Raw genomic sequence first — 18,066 nt, forward strand, 5'->3', positions numbered from 1 at the left:
ACTGTCAAAATTTGATGATCCTAGTCCTTATAATGACTAAAATATCTAAGATTTAAGGAATTTAAAAAAAAAATTAAATTTAGGTCAACTTTGAAGTGACCTTGAGACCACGCCCTTTGCCCCAGGGTAATGCCTTGAACAATTTTTAATTTACAACATATCCTCATCCTTATGTGTAAGTTTGGTGATAATCTGCCCTGTGGTTCTTGAGAAGAAGATTTTTTAGCAACCACTACTTTTGTTTGTATTTTCCTGATTATCTCCCCTTGTTAAAGGGTCACATCCCTTTATTTAGTATGTATGAAAGCCCTTGGGCCAATGATACCCTGTACCAAATTTGAAAGAAATTGGCCAAGGGGTTCTTGAGTTATAGCCCTTTTTCTAAAAAGTTTACGCACACCGCACAAATGGCCATAGCATTAGCTCTTTGAGCCTTTGGCTCAGAAGAGCTAAAAACACTCTGAAGTTTAACATTACAAGTTTATTGTTATTTTGCATTTCCAATATTTCAGCTTGAGCATCACTGAAGAGTCATTATTTGTCGAAATGCGCATCTGGTGCATCAAAATTGCTACCGTATAAGTTTTACATTTTATAAAAAATACACCCGAAATATTCACAAATACAAGGAGAGGGAAGAGGGACCGAAATGCATGTACACAAGCACCTGTGCGTTTACTTGATCAAGATGTTGGACTCACAGCAGGTGTGAACGGTCGAAAGGGGATGCTTATCCCTCCTAGGCGCTTAACCCAACCTCTGAAATGTACAGGGCTTCGTATTTGCCCAACTCTTAATTTTGCATTCCTTATAGGAGTTATGAGATTGATCATTGTTCGTTTTCTTCACCTTTTCACATATGCAAAATTAAGACCATATGACTATGTTGTAGAATGAATAAATCATAGATATTTCACTGTCAATTGTTAATGCTTACGAAATTACGTACTTCGGGATTTTCCTAGATTATTTCAAATTGTAAGTAAGATCATAGACAATTTTAAAAATAAAGGATAAGTAAATGCCTGAGGCATAAGTACAAGTTCATGCACTTTTAGCAACGAGGAATTGTTTAGTTGTGTAGGCCATGTCAGTCCCTTCCCTCATTAAAAAAAAGATGTAGAAAAAAAAATATCACCCAAGAATTATTAAGTCATGTGTGAAGTTATTTTTAAGTTCTTGTGCTAGAATATCAATGTAGTGATATATTTTGACAAAAATGAGCAATTTTAAGAGTATATACTGTTTTGGAATAGTAAAATACAATCCAGACAAGGTGTTAACTTCCCAGTGTCTATATGTACAATGTATGTAGACATACTAAATTGTGCTATAATTGTTATAGAGACACGTCATATGTTTATGCATAGGCTTATTACCTTTCATGGTAGTTCACTATTGTTTATTCATTTTGGAATAATTCGCAATCCCAGAAGCATCTGGTGCCGATAGCAAACATACATAAAATAAAATCCCATCAGTACTTTGATTAGGAATTTGAAGCGAGTGGGTAAGTTTTTTTTATCTGGCTGAGAGTTAGACCACTTTCTATGTTTATTGTATCAGTTCGGCCGAAAACGGGTTTAGTCCCTGTCGGTATAGGTTCCGCTTGATAGGCACAGACAATCCAGGCGTCAAAAGAAAACAACTCATGAGGTAATGAAAGAGAAGGAAGAAAAGTGAAAAAAATGCATCCTCAAAGCAAAAAGTCTTTCGTGCATACTTCTGTAGCCTTTGGACACTAGATGACTGACCCCGATGCTCATTCTGTAGGATTTCCTTGATGCAAAGTGTTTATTGATACATTGGATCATATGTTTTGTGGATTTTTCTTCTCGGGCCATCAAAAGGATATAAATGTAAGATGGTATGGTACGTGAACTGACCATTGAGTAACTTTGTCCTATTTGTTGTTTATTTTGTTTTATTTTTCCATAATTCATATAATAAAGATACTGTACACAGTACATACCATCAACATGCAACAAAGACACACCGCTTTTATCTTGTACGCCTAAATTAGCGCAGCGGTAGCATGCTCACTTCTCATCTTTGGGACAAGGGTTCAATCCTCGTTATCGGCGTTTATTGTGGTTATCAAGTGGGTTTTGTCACGGCAATTTAGCTTCTTCTTCTGACCACCCCCACCCCCCTGCAAACAATTATGCGAACAAATGAGCTCTCAATATTTTGTGGGTTATCCTCATTTACCATCTAACCTAAAGAAAACTGCTGTTATTTATTGAATCATTGATTGTATATTGTTTAACGTCCCTCTCGAGAATATTTCAATCATATGGAGACGTCACCATTGCCAGTGAAGGCTGCAAAATTTATGCCTATGATCGGCGCTTACGGACTATGAGTAGGGAGGGGTCTTTATCGTGCCACACCTGCTATGACACGAGACCTCGGTTTTTGCGGTCCCATCCGAAGGACCGCCCCATTTAGTCGCCTCTTACGACAACCAACGGGTACTGAGGACCTATTCTAACCCGGATCCCCACGGAAATTTATTGAATGACAGTAAAGACATACTATATACCATAAACAGAAGTAATGTGCAGTATTTCTGTGATATTCCTCATATTTATAGAACATTTCTCACATATTGTAGTATGTGTTCCTACGCCATATGATATTTTTGAAATTAATGAAAATTGAATCGCTATAATGATACCCTTGTAATGGATACGAGCACGTAAGTCTTGATGAAGGCAGAAAAAAGCAGTGACTAGGATAAAGAATTGTCGAAATTTTGACAGTGGAAATCTAAGGGGCATGGACACGATTTGAGCTGATAATTTTCAAATTTTATTTTTCCATTTTTATTGTTTACAATGCTTAACTAAAGTATTTCTAATGATTAACAAAAATTTGAATATCAGTTGTTGACTTTATAAGTGAGATACAGCACTCGCAATTCATGGTTATGTAAACAAAGTTTTTTTTTTTTTTTGTTTTTTTGTTTTTTTGTTTTTTTTACATTAGACTGTTTAATAGAAAACAGTGTGTTTAAAACAAAATGAAATGTGCCAAATACTAGAAAATATTTAATGGTACACGTGTTAAGAATTCACTTATAAATTGAAAAAAAAACTACTTTAAACAAAACTTTTACTAGTTTATTTAATATATGTAAACAAAAACATGGCACGAGCCTTATCTACATAAGGTAGCCTCTGTATCTCCCATGTATCTTGACTACTGAGATTCAAATTTTTGCTGATCATTAGTAATACCTAAGTTAAGCATTCTAAGCATTAAAAATCAAAAAATAAAATTTGAAAATTTTCAGCTCAAATCGTGTCCATGTCCCTTTAAGTGGAAGATCACGAACAGTGAACAATCCTATAAGTAATACAAACACAGGGCAAGCACGGACCCTTGGATCCACCAGAGGTAGGAGAACGTTTCTAGGGAGTAGTGAGCACATACAATGAGTCCTCTATCGTCATAAGGCAGACGGAGCAATCCATAGTCAAAATCAGTATGTAAAGAACAGAACAACAATTTGTGTAATGTCCGATACTACTCGACATGATGAGAGACTGTATAATCAAATAAGGTTATCTTAACGTCCGTAGAATTTGCGAAATGCTGATTTTAAACAGGTATGCTGGAATTCCTGGAACATCAACTTCCTCAGTTACAGCAACCTGACTACATATATACGAGTGTCCGAGTACACGAAGAGTGTGTCCGAGGCTGTGGCGGTTTATACGAAAACCTCATTGAATGTATGCTAAGATTAAGCAATATTCCCTTGTTTGTTTTACGGATTTTTTCATCAGATCTTGGGGATTATACTAGCTATACCGATTGGTGTTTATTGGTCTTTAAATACCGTCAGTTACAGATTCTATTGCTTTAAACAATATATGTTTTGTATGACAAAACTCTATACTAATACCATATATAATTATGATATTTAATTGTATTTTTAAAATCTGTGAAATGAATTCTGCAATATGAGTACATTATAAGTTAGATTTAAACTGGGGTGGATTTTAAGTATGTCAATATCCTCGTACCTCTCCATACCTTAAAAGTAATTGATCTCGGCCCCTTTGGGGTCTCGACTCCCTAACTTTTAAGGAATGGAGAGATACTCGGACATTATCATACGGTGGTGTAAAATCTTGAAATTAGTATATTTTTATACTGTTGATTTTGATAAAAAAAAAAAGTGATTTTACAACACTAATAAGTTCTGTTTCAAATGGAAATATCGAGACTCCCTGAAGTGGATATCTTTTTAAAATTAATGATTTTAGGTCGTCAATTTAACAGTATTTTAATCACTGGTAACGACATGCCTAGTTGGTCTATAGTTGAAGGGGAAAAAATTGATGAAAGGAACAATTTTGTGATTTGTTCTGAAGTATATTTTCCCTTTGAATGTCAAGCGATTTCAAAATAAATCTATGTTTTCAGGTGAAAATAATCATGGGAAGTTTGAAGAACAACATCAGTACGTTTTAGCTGGTGACACACGTGGCGAGATGGGAGGGTTTCTGTAACTCGTAATTTACGTAGACGTATGCGAGAGCGTAGTACAGGTCAGGGTCCTTCTCGTAGATGTTGTAACGTACGTCCTCTTCCGTCTGACAGAAGGTGTTGCTACACCTGGTGATAAAAACACAATCATTAATGGCGGCACGTTTTGAGCATGATCACTTCTTAAACCGAAGCAGGATATTGACAAACAAGTTGATATCACAGGGGTTTCAACAACCTCGTTTAAAATTAGAATTTCACAAAATCTATGGTAGTTATATAGTACATGTTAGTAGGTTGAGTGCAGTTTAACGTTAGACCGTTCTTTGGATCCTGATTTTGACTACGAATTACTCTCTTTACATGATTAAGACAGAAGGCTCAAGGCGGGTGTAACTAGTCAACATGGGATGCTTACTCCTGCTAAGCGTTTGTTTTAAGAGGTAAGTGTTTAAACTACTCTCAGAGTTGTATAATGTACAAGATTCGTGAGATTGATCACTGTTGGTTTTACTTCATTTTCGTACATGTTTTACAGATGGAAATTCTTATATCAACTACAGTAAAACACGCTTATAACGAATTCATGCTTATTGTGAAGTGATATCTATTCCCCTATGAGAGGAAAATAACGAAAATATAGTTCTTTAAGATTCTTTATAACGAAGTATAAATTTTCCGAACTTTTTCGTTGGCCCTGAAGGTTCGCTATAACCGTTGTTTTACTGTATTTGAATCTACAAGATGTATCCATAAAGGATCAATTCAGGGTAACAAAAGAAAAGACCTATGGGGAGAAAATTTTTCCGGAAAAAATGACGCGTTACATGTATATTAAGTTTCTTTAGCTATTTTCTGTCGTACTTATTATAATTTTTTTCATTTCGAGCCTATAATTTATTATCTACAATGTTGAAATTAACCACCAAAGTTGGCCTAAACAAAACTTCCGCCCTTTAAGCACCGATTTTGACATGAATTTTGGCTTTAAAGTCCTTCAAGACAGCCTTTCCTCAATGGTTTATTAATAGTTTAAAACTATGTTACAATCTTTAAACAAAATCTTTTAACCTCACGCCTTTTTTTTCGTTTCGCATTTTCAACACTTTGTACATCTGATGTAATCATGTGTATATTGTCCTTCAATAAGATAGTTTAAATGCATACTCATCAAGTGGAACTACTAATATCCTCGCCGTGGTCGATTTCATTCCAAGGACAATGGTAATTCATTCTGTGTTACTCGACGGAAGCACATAAAGTATACAAGAATTGTTGTGTTTGTCTGTCTTTGGGAAAAAGAACTGAAGAATCCCGATGTATTTCACTGCTGAGGAATGATGTACATTTAGACGACGTTTTATGTTAAAAATGTAGCAAGATGGTTAGAAAAGAGTGGGGATGTGATTGGGGTTGAATTTATAAGGTTTCGTCCCTGCCACCATCCAGGCTTTAGGTAAAGATCCTGAAACTAAGGATGTGTCTGTGAATACAGTTGGGTGTCAGGTGAGTAACAGTAGATGGAGGTGTTGAAACTCCTGGCAGAAATCCAACTACCTCTGCAAGCATTACTCTCCTAGTTATGTCTGTTGGAAAAACTACGGCAACATGTATTATCTGTCGCAAAACATCAAAGTTTCTACGCATTATTCCTTATTCCACATGTTTAGACATATTCACAATGTAACATTAACATTTAATGCAGACCGTCCGGCAATGAAACAGTTACTACCTGTTTAAGGACATAAATCCTGCTTGTACATACAAAATGAAGACAGACACGGACCTCTGGACATACCAGAGGTGGTACCAAGTGTCTAGGAGGAGTAATCATCCCCTGTCGATCAGTCACATCCATCGTGACCCCTAACCCTTGATTAGGTAAACGGGGTAATTCGTAGTCAAAACCAGTAACTAAAGGAACAGCCTAACAATTGGTATGAAACACGTCAGACAGCATTATCTCTCTTTGTATTCTAACATTTAGTGTGAATATGACAACTTCAGGGTAGTAACACGATCAGACTGCGCAATACTTTAAGTGTTATGTTGAGTATAGATGCTGTTCAAAATCGAAAACAGTTCAAATCATTTCTACGAGAGGGTGTGATTTTTAAGGGGGGGGGGGGGTAGTTAAAAATAGAATTGGAAATCAGACATTCATTTGTTTACAAATGTCTCCAAATAACGACTGGCATAATTATTTTATACGAAATCAGAACCGAAGCACTGATTCGCAAAAGATGATGGCAACTCATTAGCTCAAAGCTCGTGTTTTACAAGGATCGACACGTGTATGGATCTTGCACAATCTAATTAAAATTAGATCCCGCTTCGTTCGGCACCAAGAAAACTTGACCAAACACATACATGTGAACCAGGTCAGGTAATATTCGACCTAATGATATGATTACATTATGTATTTGTAAATAAGATCATTAAAACCTTATAATTTGCGAACTGCTAATTTCAAACGAGACTGTTGAAACCCCTGTAACATGAACTAGTTTGTCAGTACCCTGCCTCGGATTAAAAATTAATCATTCGGAGAATATGCTGTCACATATCACATCAGATGAGATATATAAACATAATATACAGGTGATGACGAAATCTTGCTACATGAATATGGAAAGTTATCGATAGAAAACATGATGTCATCTGGATTGTCAGAAAGTTGATTTTGTTGGTTTTGCAGTCATATATATGTTTAGTAATATACCCAAATATGAAACATATTTGGAAGACTTTGTAATTTCTTTTAATTGGAGTTGCTAGGGATACATGTAAGGTGAAGATAACGAACAGTGATCAATCTCATAACTCCTACAAGCAATACAAAATATATAGTTGGGCAAACACGGACCCCTGGACACACCAGAGGTGGGATCAGGTGCGTAGGAGGAGTAAGCATCCCCTATTGACCGGTCACACCCGCCGTGAGCCCTAAATGTATATCGAATCAGCATATGCACATGGATGGAAATCCACAAACTTCAGTGCTTTACAATGACGAGTCATTACATACATATGTAGTGTTAGTACCTTACAGTGTTAAGTTAACCAGATATTGTGGTACATCTAAACCTAAGACTTTCTAGTCCGAATTTCATTTTCAATACGAAACTCTATTTACCCATCTCATTTTAGGAAATTAAACATCTTGTCGGTATTTTTCAAGGAGTTATGATCACCAATGCTATGATCAATGAAACATTAGATCGCTACTCACATGTTCATGCCGCTGCCCAAATTCGTTGATATGTCTACCTTGAAGAAGGAGCCCGTCCCCTCCGCCCAATATTCTAGTTCATCGGCCATGGCGTAGGAAGTCTTAGGCCAGATGTCTTGAGAATATGCATTATTGTAAGCCTCTGTGATCTACAACATGTACATGCATATATTCGATTTAACCTTAGATACGGTATTTTGATCCTAATAGTACACACTAATTACCTCAGTTCTGACTGATGTGGGTAGGTGATGGTGGATTGTGTGGGCGAATTCATGTACAAGTACGTTGTATGTTTGGTAGTATGGATCCCGATCATTGCACAAGAGGTTATCCTCAAGTACACAAGCGGTGTTCCCGCCTAAACCGGCAAGAGTGTTGTATTTCCGGCCGTCAGTCGTACACGTTGCGCTACAGGAATCATCACAGGTATCTAAGAATTAAAACCAACAGCAGTGCAGGTATTGACTGGATACTTCATATCTTCTGTGACATGAAACTCCATATATGTATAATGTCGAAAGCAATGCTTTCTGGAAAATATGAAATCAAGAATCACCTTTCAAGGGTTTGGATTTAAATTCTAAAAATGTCCTCACTATTTGGAGATATCTATATCAGTTTCTTTCAGTTACAAGGAACATATAAGTGAAATATTGCAGTCATGTTCCAATACATACAGGCAATTTGATGCATGTTCTAAATACAAACGGCCAATCATAGAAAATATCATCTCAGAGAGAGTATGAGAACCTGAACCGGGATGTAGTGAATACTTGCTGTGTTTGGAATGTGTCGTAATGTACATGTAGTGAATTGTACAGAAATTAGTTTGGGTCACTGTGAATTTAAACTTTGGCCATCATGACCCTAGCATAGCCCTGTGGTTCAAAGATTGAATAAAGAACCCCAATTACAGTAGAATGTTTGCATATCAATTTGACCAACTGTGCCCAGTTGGTGTTGAGTATTCATTTCTATATCACTATTGTGGCACTGTATCATTTGTTAAACATTGAAATCGATACTCTGTACATTAAGGCATCTTTCGTGAAACGTTTCTCGCCAGATGAGTCCTTAGAAGTTTTAAACCCCACTTTGATATTTTACAATTAGCACTTTTACCTTCATTTGAACATATTTTCAAGAATATCCTTCAGCCAAAAACACTTTGTACCATGTTTTGGTGAAATCCAATCGGTCTGGAGATGAAATTTAAGATTTTAACAACAGAAGAGGGACAACTTTTGATCAGGAATGTTCACTTGAGTCTATGGTAAGCTAGACATTATAGAACGTATTTAATGAAAATATGATTATAAAGAATATTTTATTAGTTTTGGGGATGATGAATCACTAAGAAGGTTATCAACCTCGAAGTATTTTCTGTCCCGTGTGTGTTTAAGATCCAGTCACACGAGAGTCTGACAATTTGACAACTTGAGATAAAAGAAGATATTGATAGTTTTAACTGAAATGTCATATTACTGTTACACTCCGGTCTGTCTCTCTCAGTGGCATACTCCGGGAAGATGGTGCAGTCCTGACCGTCAGCGAAGACTGCTACCTGGGCACTCCCTAGTAATGTACTATAGATCGAGTAAGGCATGTGCTTAGTCATTCTGGCCACTATAAGCGCCGCCTGCGAATGAGAAGTATCTCTGTTAGCAATATATTGTCCTCTATAGGGGTAACCTGAGAATGAGAAGTGCCAATGATCAATGGAAGATACAATGGTCTCTATTAGGGACGACCAGAGATTGGGCAAGGTGTCTAAGAGGAATCCTCTTTTAACCAGTAACACCCGCCGTGAGCCCTATATCTTGAACAGGCAAACGCAGCAATCCGGTGTTGTATAGCAGCCTTTCCCCCACAGTAGCTTTACCCCCCCCCCCGGAAAAATGGCTATATAGTAGCCTTTCCCCCTAGGGGGAAATTCTACAATATAGTAGATCTTCCCCCCATAGCAGGGTTTCCCTCTCACGTTTGTGGTTTTGATTTTAGAAAACAGATTATGGAAAGTCAATCAGGCTTTGTACAACAAATATTGATATTGCATAGATCTGAGTATCGAAGAGTGTATGTTACCGATAGTTTGAATGTAGATACATGAATTTTCATAGAGATGCGTTTTAGAGATATAGTTAACAGTATTACTGAGAAAAAAGTATAAAACATGCGAAATTATACATAAATTCATAAAAAGCATTTTGTGGAAAACAAAGAGTAAGCCCACTTACAATGTATCAGAATAAATCTTTATGTTCGATGATGTTCTGCAGTCTTAATTGTATCGATATCTTGAATTAACAAGAGGCCAATAGGCCTTGACGGTCATCTGAGCCCATGCATGGACCTGTTTGAAAGGCTCTTATATGCACAATCCCCCAAAGCCTTTACAATTGAAACATTTGGTAGACTGCATTATGTAACCTCTTTACAAAAGCATCCAGTGTTCAATATCTCAATATATTTTGGCAGATTAATTGACGGGATTTCAGACACCACCACCCCTTCCAGCAAAGTCTTCCCCCCAAAAGTAATACTCGGGTAGGCAGCATCTTGATCACCTCATCTTTCACCTTTATTTCATATAACATCAAAAGAAGTAGCTATAAGGTTTTAAGCAATATAAACATTAACTCTCTTTGACCATTTTACTCCCCCTCCCCCATCCTGAAACCGTGCAACCTGGTTTACAAAATAAACAATTTCGTTACATCATGAAAATTACAATTTTGTTAGAGGTTTCGTTGCCCATCATTACTATATGCTGAGTTTGTCTGTTATTTGCCTAGTAGTAGAGAAGATTTTTAAAGGAATTGTCACTACATGTATATGACTAATATGGCCACGCCCTAACACAGGAACCCCTGCCCCGGGGGTCATGAAATTTACAATTTGGTAGAGACTTTCTGGCTCATCATTGCTATATATTAGTTAGTCTGCAATATGCCTAGGAGTAGAGAGGATTTTTTAAAGAATTGCATAGATTCTACAGTTTTTACTCCAACATTAAGGTCCATTGGGATGGTGGGTCATGAAATTTACATTTTATGGTTTCCTTCTCCTACAGATGTTACATATCAAATTGGGTAAAGATTGGTGTAGTAGTTTTTGAGAAGTTGTTAACACTGGAAGGACGATGGACAAGGGACGACGACTGACGCAGACCACTAACAATAGGTCACCAGAGTGACCCAAAAATGTTTATTATAAATGGTATTTATAAGATGTTATACTGAGTCCATTTAAGACTTTAAACGGTAACGGAGAACAGTTACGTAATTTATGTTCCAAAAACGGCTCCTCGTGTATCAAGGTATTAGCATTTTACGAGGAGACAAAACAGGGAGGAAATTAGTGAATCTCGTATATTCAGCTTTAACCCCCTTCCCCACAATCACGCACTTTAACGCATATACCTTTGCCCCACAATCACGCACTTTAACGCATATACCTTTGCCCCACAATCACGCACTTTAACGCATATACCTTTGCCCCACAATCACGCACTTTAACGTACTTTCAATGCGCATTTGTTTTTACTGCATTTTATCGTTGATACAGCGAAAAGTGGATTTTTTTTAATATCTTGGGTTTTAAGACAAAATAGTGATAAAATGAGCCATTTGCCAGATTTATTTGATAGTTCCAACAATATCATAGAGATGGATTAGGGGATACACTACTGCAACGCAGCTCCATTGTTTACTGACGGGAAAATCTAACGCGGTATTGTAGAGGAAATATTCATGTTTGGTTTTATTATTTTATTTGATTATTTCAATTTATTATAAACCTACAGGGTTATGAATATTACTGATCGTCAGGAAAATGATAATTTTATTTTAAAGTAGCATCAAAAAGAAGGGGTGGGGGTGGAGGTTAAAAATCCAACACAAATTACATCATGAATTTCATGGTATGTATAAGTTATGCATATCAAACAAAGTCTTAAAAAAATAGGGGAAATATTTTTTAAAAGACATATGTATATGTATTCTCCTGTGAGGTTGACACAACAACATTCTTATTTTAAACAAGAAAGGAAATGGGTGTACATTTTCAATTTGGTCATTTGTAGTGTTGATAAAGAGACCCTAGTCAAAACCGTGCCTTTCAAAACTCGGACGCACAGAATACGCAACCTTAAAAAATCATATTACATAAAAATAAAGAACAGTTGGGGGGAAAGTTCCCTCTCAAAAACATTTAATTCAATTGAAAAATCCTACTTCCCCCTAATGAGGTGTAAAGAATCATGTCTAACGAGAGAGTAAGTTGATTACTTAGTAGCGGGAATTTGGAATCAGGGGTAGGCAACCGACAGATTTGTACAATTTAAGTTTACTCCACTATCTGTATGAAAAGTGTTTTGTGTTTATCAATTGGAGAGAGACAATTTTGATTCATCGAACGATAAATACTTATTCGTTTAATTAACAAATTCTGAGTTGCCTAAATAGGTGCTGTTTTAAAAGCACGAACTATTCTGATTTTACATTCTAAATACGTTTATGATTGTTTTACATAACATTCGACTGAATGAAACGATGTTTGTTGAATTAATATATATTTCCAAAAATTCCAATCAAGGGAATTCGGAAATTAACTATCCATTTAGGATATAAAAGAAATGAATAGCCAGAAAAGGATTAATTTCAGAATGGAAAGAATATGTATGGGAATGGTCCGCCGTAAACGTAATCGGAATGAAAAGAAGGGGGGAAATCTACTATATAGCCACATTTCCGTGGGGGAAGATCTATATAGCCATTTTACCGGGGGGGGGGGGGGAAACTACTATATAGCCATTTTTCCGGGGGGAAAGATGGCTAGGGGAAAAGGCTACTATACAACACCGGAATCAAAAGCAGTATGCCAAGAACGTACCAAATGTTAGCATGAAACACGCCGGATATCATTCGCTTCAATTAATGATATGTTACATATGTAAATTTGATCGTTACAACGCTTCGAAGCACCGATACCAAAATTATACAACATCAACCCACCTTCCAGTAGCCTGGTTCGATTCCAAAACTTACCACGTGAAGAACACAACCCCATGCACCGAACCAGTCAATACATATAAACACCATATACAGGCATTAATGGAACATTGCCACACAAATATTGAAAACCGAAGACAGAGACACGTAGAGGCAGTTTCAAATAAACAAAACATGGTATTCAATCTATTATTTTGACTATAATTAAAAACATAAACTTCGTAATTTAGGAGAGAAGTAACATTGACTGATGACAAGATCCTCTGTATCTGATTAGTAGATTGTTATTGGTTGACGAGGTGGATAGTAAGGGAAGTAAATATTTATTTAAAAAAAACTTAGAATCTAAAAGCAAGAAACGTAGACTTTATTAAAAAACACGTGCATTTTTTGTGTTTCCTTAAATGTTGACTCTTACAAATCCAATCCAAGTATTTTGGATCCGGGTTAGAATAGGGTATCCCTTGTTTATCGTAGTGGCGACTGAATGGGGCGGTCCTTCGGATAAGACCGCAAAAACCGAGACCCTGTATCGTAGCAGGTATGGCACGATAAAGGTCCCTCCCTGCTCAAAGGCCGTAAGCGCTGAGCATATGCTTAAATTTTGCAGCCTTCAGGCAATAGTGACGTCGCCATATGAGTGAAACATTCTGGAGCAATATTCAACTAACCAACAACCCTACAACCTCACCTTTTTCGTCAGCAAAAAAAAAAAACACACCATGTAAATGTTTCGGAAACTGTCATGACGTGAACTAATCATATAGGTAAACGATTGGCAAACGTTAGATAATACACAAATAACCAAGCAAGTATTTTCATTTATCTTCATTTTTAGGAAAAGATTTTTCAACAATGTTATCTATCTATAGCTAGCTAGCTTTACTCACCAGGTAATGTGCCTCCTCGCTGACTTCTATGGTGGCCTTTACCGTCAAACAGTCCCCTACATTCGTCGTGTTATGTATGCTGCCATTGACATCAACGTATTTATACTTTAAGGACAACTGCATATCATTGTAACCCGCGGTCTTATTGCTGGACAGGAACAGGACTTCAATTCTGTAAAGTCCCGAATCTTTGAATTATGTAATAGACAAAGTTTAATCATAGACTGCTTGCTTCGTTCAGAGGTACAATGACCTTAGAGAACCTTACATTATACATGAAAAGATGAAGAAAAGGAACAATGATCGATTTCATAACTCCTATAAGGAATACAAAATAGAGAATTGGGCAAACGCAAAGCCCTGAATACGCGGGCGGCCTAACTTATTTCCGGTTGAGATCCACCTCTTCTTTTTTATGTAATTGCCCTCTAGTGTGATGAACTTAGACCAACGGTGTGTCATCAATCAAGAACTAAACAAGTCAGGGTCCTTTCCATTGATCCACTCCTCAACTGCCGTCTGCCGTCACGACTTCTTCGTCAGACCGGAAATGACGTCCATGTATATCCTTTTTCAAGTTTGTAAATAGGAAGCAGTCGCTAGGTCAGGCGAATAGGCAGGATGTGGTATTAATTCATACCCGTTTCGTTCTATAGCATCCATTGCAACTGTGGACTCTCGCGTTGTCCTGTTGCAGCAAAACGTCTTTAGAGAGTTTACCTCGGTGTTTTTCACGGATGGCGGTTCTCAGCTGGTCTAGCAAGTTTGCATAACACATTCCAGTTAATGTGCTTCTCTTGGGTAAAAAGTCCAACATAATAACGCCTTTTGCGTCCCAAAATACTGTGGCCATCACCTTGTCAGCAGATTGTTGCGTCTTAAACTTCTTTGGCCTCGGGGACCCAGGCCCTACCTACTGACGACTCTGAGCTTTATTCTTTTGCTCATAATAATGAACCCAAGTCGCATCTACACTCACCAGACGCAAAAGGAAATCATCTTTCGACCTAACACGCTTCAACAAGGCGCTGTAAATTGATGCTCTGGTTAACATTTGCTCATCGCTAAGGGATTTGCGGACCCAACGGGCTGATAGCTTACGCATACCTAAACGACCATGTAAGATTCTTGAAACGTTACCATGTGACATGCCTAATGCCTGCGCTATTTTTTCCACCTGCATTCGCCTAACAGAGTATACCAAATCCCGAACGTTCTTACGCATTTCTTCGTCGGTGGCATCCAGATGGTGTCCAGATCTGGCTTCATCTTCTAAAGACGTTCTACCGCGTCTGAATTCCCCTACCTAAACTTTAACCTGAGCATACGATGGTGCAGAAGACCCATCAACATCGGCTATCTCGCCGTGTATTTCCCTGCTTGTTTTACCTTTGAAATACAAGTACCGAATTACAACACGGTACTCAACCTTAGATGAAAAGCATGCCTTTGCATCACTAGCCATGTTTGACATTCAATATCTTATTAAAGAATGACTCGATACGCGTGCAATTTTGTATCTAGGTATAAACATGTATTGAAACAAGGCATGAAAATCGTGACCGTCTTGGTGAATCGGAAATGGGATAGGCTGGTTACTTATTGACTCACCCCCGTATACCAGAAGTGGGATTAGCTACGTTAGAGGAGTAGGCATCCCCTCTCAACCGATCACACTCACCTTGAGCCATATATCTTGATTAAGTAAACGGAGTAGTCCGTATCAGTGTGCCAAGAATGGCCTAACAATTCGTATTAAAAAACGTCATACAGCATTTGACCTAATGATATGTTGTATTGGCAAACTAAATCATTATAACAACCATAGAATTTGCAAACTTTAAACGAGAATAATGAAACCCAGTAACATGAACTCTTTTGTCAGTACCTTACCTCGATTTACAGACAGATCATACGCAGAACAAGCTCTAGTTTATGGAATCAGTTGAGAGAAATCAGGCAGCATTTGACCCAATGACAGGTTGTATTGACAAAAAAGATCGTTATAACGACCACAGAATTTGCGAAATGCTGACTGTAAACGAGACTTTTGAAACCCCTGTAACATCAACTACATGTTTCCTCTGTCTACATAGCAAATCTAGCATATAGCATGAATTCGAAAATTGGATGACGGAATGTACCGAGCGAGCCACAGGATTTTAATCTAATTTACAACTCACCCTCGTTCCTTCACCTGTACATCTTGTTCAGGCGTCAATGGTAGCATACCGCAAGCAACTAGACAACACAAAGTTAGTTAAACAGAGACAAGTAAAGATTGCAGCATTAGGTCAAAACGGAAATTAGATGAATCCATGCTTGCTTACCATAAAAACACAGAAACCCTAAGAAAACCTGCCTCATTGCGGTAGCAGGGGATCAACATACTGATATGTCGAGATGCTCTATATATTGATTATGTAGGTGTGGTCATAGTAAGAGTGTCATTAGTATAATAGACGTGGGAAAATATTACTGTGCACATTTCTGTTCAAAATTGCTGTATTTGATTGACAACTGTAGGCGAATCGATCGTCACGCGTGAGAACATTCTGCTTAGACGATTTTTCCCCCAAATATCTTTCTTCAATGGAATTGGATGCTGGTAATTTCTGAATATAAAACTTTTCTTTCTTGATCCCTACAGAGATAAGTGATTTTGAAAACGAACCGTGGCATTGCATAACCAGTGGTCAGTGATACGTAATTCTAATATGGTGTATAATAAGTCTTGTTTGCGTAAACGATCTGATAAGAGATATCATCACTAAATTACTAAGTTATATCAATTAAACAATATTAACATTTAAATTTCATATATTCCGAATCATGATATGTGCAGGGGTTTCAACAGTCTCGTTTAAAGTCAGCATTTCGCAAATTCTATGGTCTTTATAGCCATCTGGTTTGCTAATACAACCTAGTTGTCTGACGTGTTTCATACCGATTAACTCTGTTTAACTGATCAACATATAGGGATCACGGTTGTGACCGGTGTACAAGGGATGCTTACTCCTACTAGGCACCTGGTCCCACCTCTGGTATATCCAGGGGTCCGTGTTTGCCTGACTTTCTATTTTGTATTGCTTATAGAAGTTATGAGATTGACCACTGTTCGTTATCTTCGCCTTTCATATTATATATATATTTAAGGAATGACTTCAATTCTGGGGCATGTTATACGAGTATAACCTTGTTGGGGTTATAAAAAAGCGTAAACTGATCCAAACCAGGATATACTCGCATAACTTGCCCCACAATTAAAGTTATTTCTTATAATTTAATACAAGAGACAAAGATCCTAACTTTCGTTTATCAAAATGTACATAAACTCGGAAAAATACAAGTTAACTGAGCCGCGCAATGATTCACTTAGCAACAACGACGAAGCGTCTAGCTGTGAAGGTCGCCATCTTAGTTCTACGGAGCCTAGCCTATTTATCAAAATATTGTATCGAAGGTGAAATTTGTCATGATAGAAAATATGTGTAGACTATGCATGCAATGCGTATTTTGCTGCCCTTCAGAGATAGAGATCGACTTTGAAGTCGCTCATCTCCGACAGATTGAGAAAATACGAGAAATTATATTGCTTAGGCTTACCCAAAATAAATCTTCAAATATCAGAAAATGTGATAATTTGCGGTTTTTAACTCTGTGAAAACTTCTACTACATGAAAACCTACCATTGCATGCAACGTTGTCGAATATAGTAAATCCAACACAAGAAAATATGTACAAGCGAGTGACAAACTGTGACTAACGACATGTGATAATTTGACGTATGAATTTTTGTTTGTTTTGTTGAAAGGCGGATCAAGCAATGAAACACCCCCTCTTCATTATTTCAATATAAAGAAGAACTTCAAAATGACAAGTTTCCTTTAGTCGTTATACCATATCTCGCCACCTACAACCTCAAGGAAATCCCGATAATACACCTGTCCATTCTGTATGCCATTAAACGAATGGCTGATATTTTGAAATAATCCCTCTATGACATCATTTAGACGCCACCAAAACTCGAGTGACATGGTAGTAAGGGCTAAACTGAATACCCCTTTACTTAATGGAGGGAATAAAGCATATCCAGTCCTTATATGTCAATGATGAAAATCTAGTACAGACACAGCATTTTAGCGATCTTGCCACGGATCGCAATTACAAAATATTGGGGAACCTTTCCTGCAAAACTATAATTGCTTTAATGTAAGCATCTTCACAAGTCAAGGGTTATTGATTCGTTACCTCGCACTAACCCTTGACATCAGTTGCTATTTAAAAGTTGGGCTCGAGAAGAGGGATGACGCAATACGCTAAAATTAATCAGCCAATGGGATTTCTTGTTTCAGATGAAAGTTTGGTAAGGGAATGAACAGAAAGTAAAAAATGGCGTCCGTTGACGAAAAGATATGTGAAAAATATC

General features: G+C 37.3%; 1 protein-coding gene across 1 annotated transcript; it reads right to left on the bottom strand.

The window, feature by feature from the left end:
• Positions 1–4,365: 4,365 nt before the first annotated feature.
• LOC125649555 (uncharacterized) lies at positions 4,366–16,038 on the bottom strand. The gene is made up of 7 exons (XM_048877181.2): positions 15,968–16,038; positions 15,821–15,878; positions 13,638–13,809; positions 9,221–9,374; positions 7,957–8,165; positions 7,733–7,881; positions 4,366–4,629 (listed from the first exon to the last, which is right to left on the bottom strand). The coding sequence occupies exons 1-7, from the start codon at positions 16,002–16,004 to the stop codon at positions 4,482–4,484; spliced, it is 927 nt and encodes a 308-aa protein (XP_048733138.1). The 5' UTR covers positions 16,005–16,038; the 3' UTR covers positions 4,366–4,481.
• Between the last annotated feature and the right edge of the window lie 2,028 nt (positions 16,039–18,066).

This window comes from Ostrea edulis, chromosome 5 (genome assembly GCF_947568905.1).
Source record: "Ostrea edulis chromosome 5, xbOstEdul1.1, whole genome shotgun sequence".
In the NCBI taxonomy this organism is placed as follows: domain Eukaryota; kingdom Metazoa; phylum Mollusca; class Bivalvia; order Ostreida; family Ostreidae; genus Ostrea; species Ostrea edulis.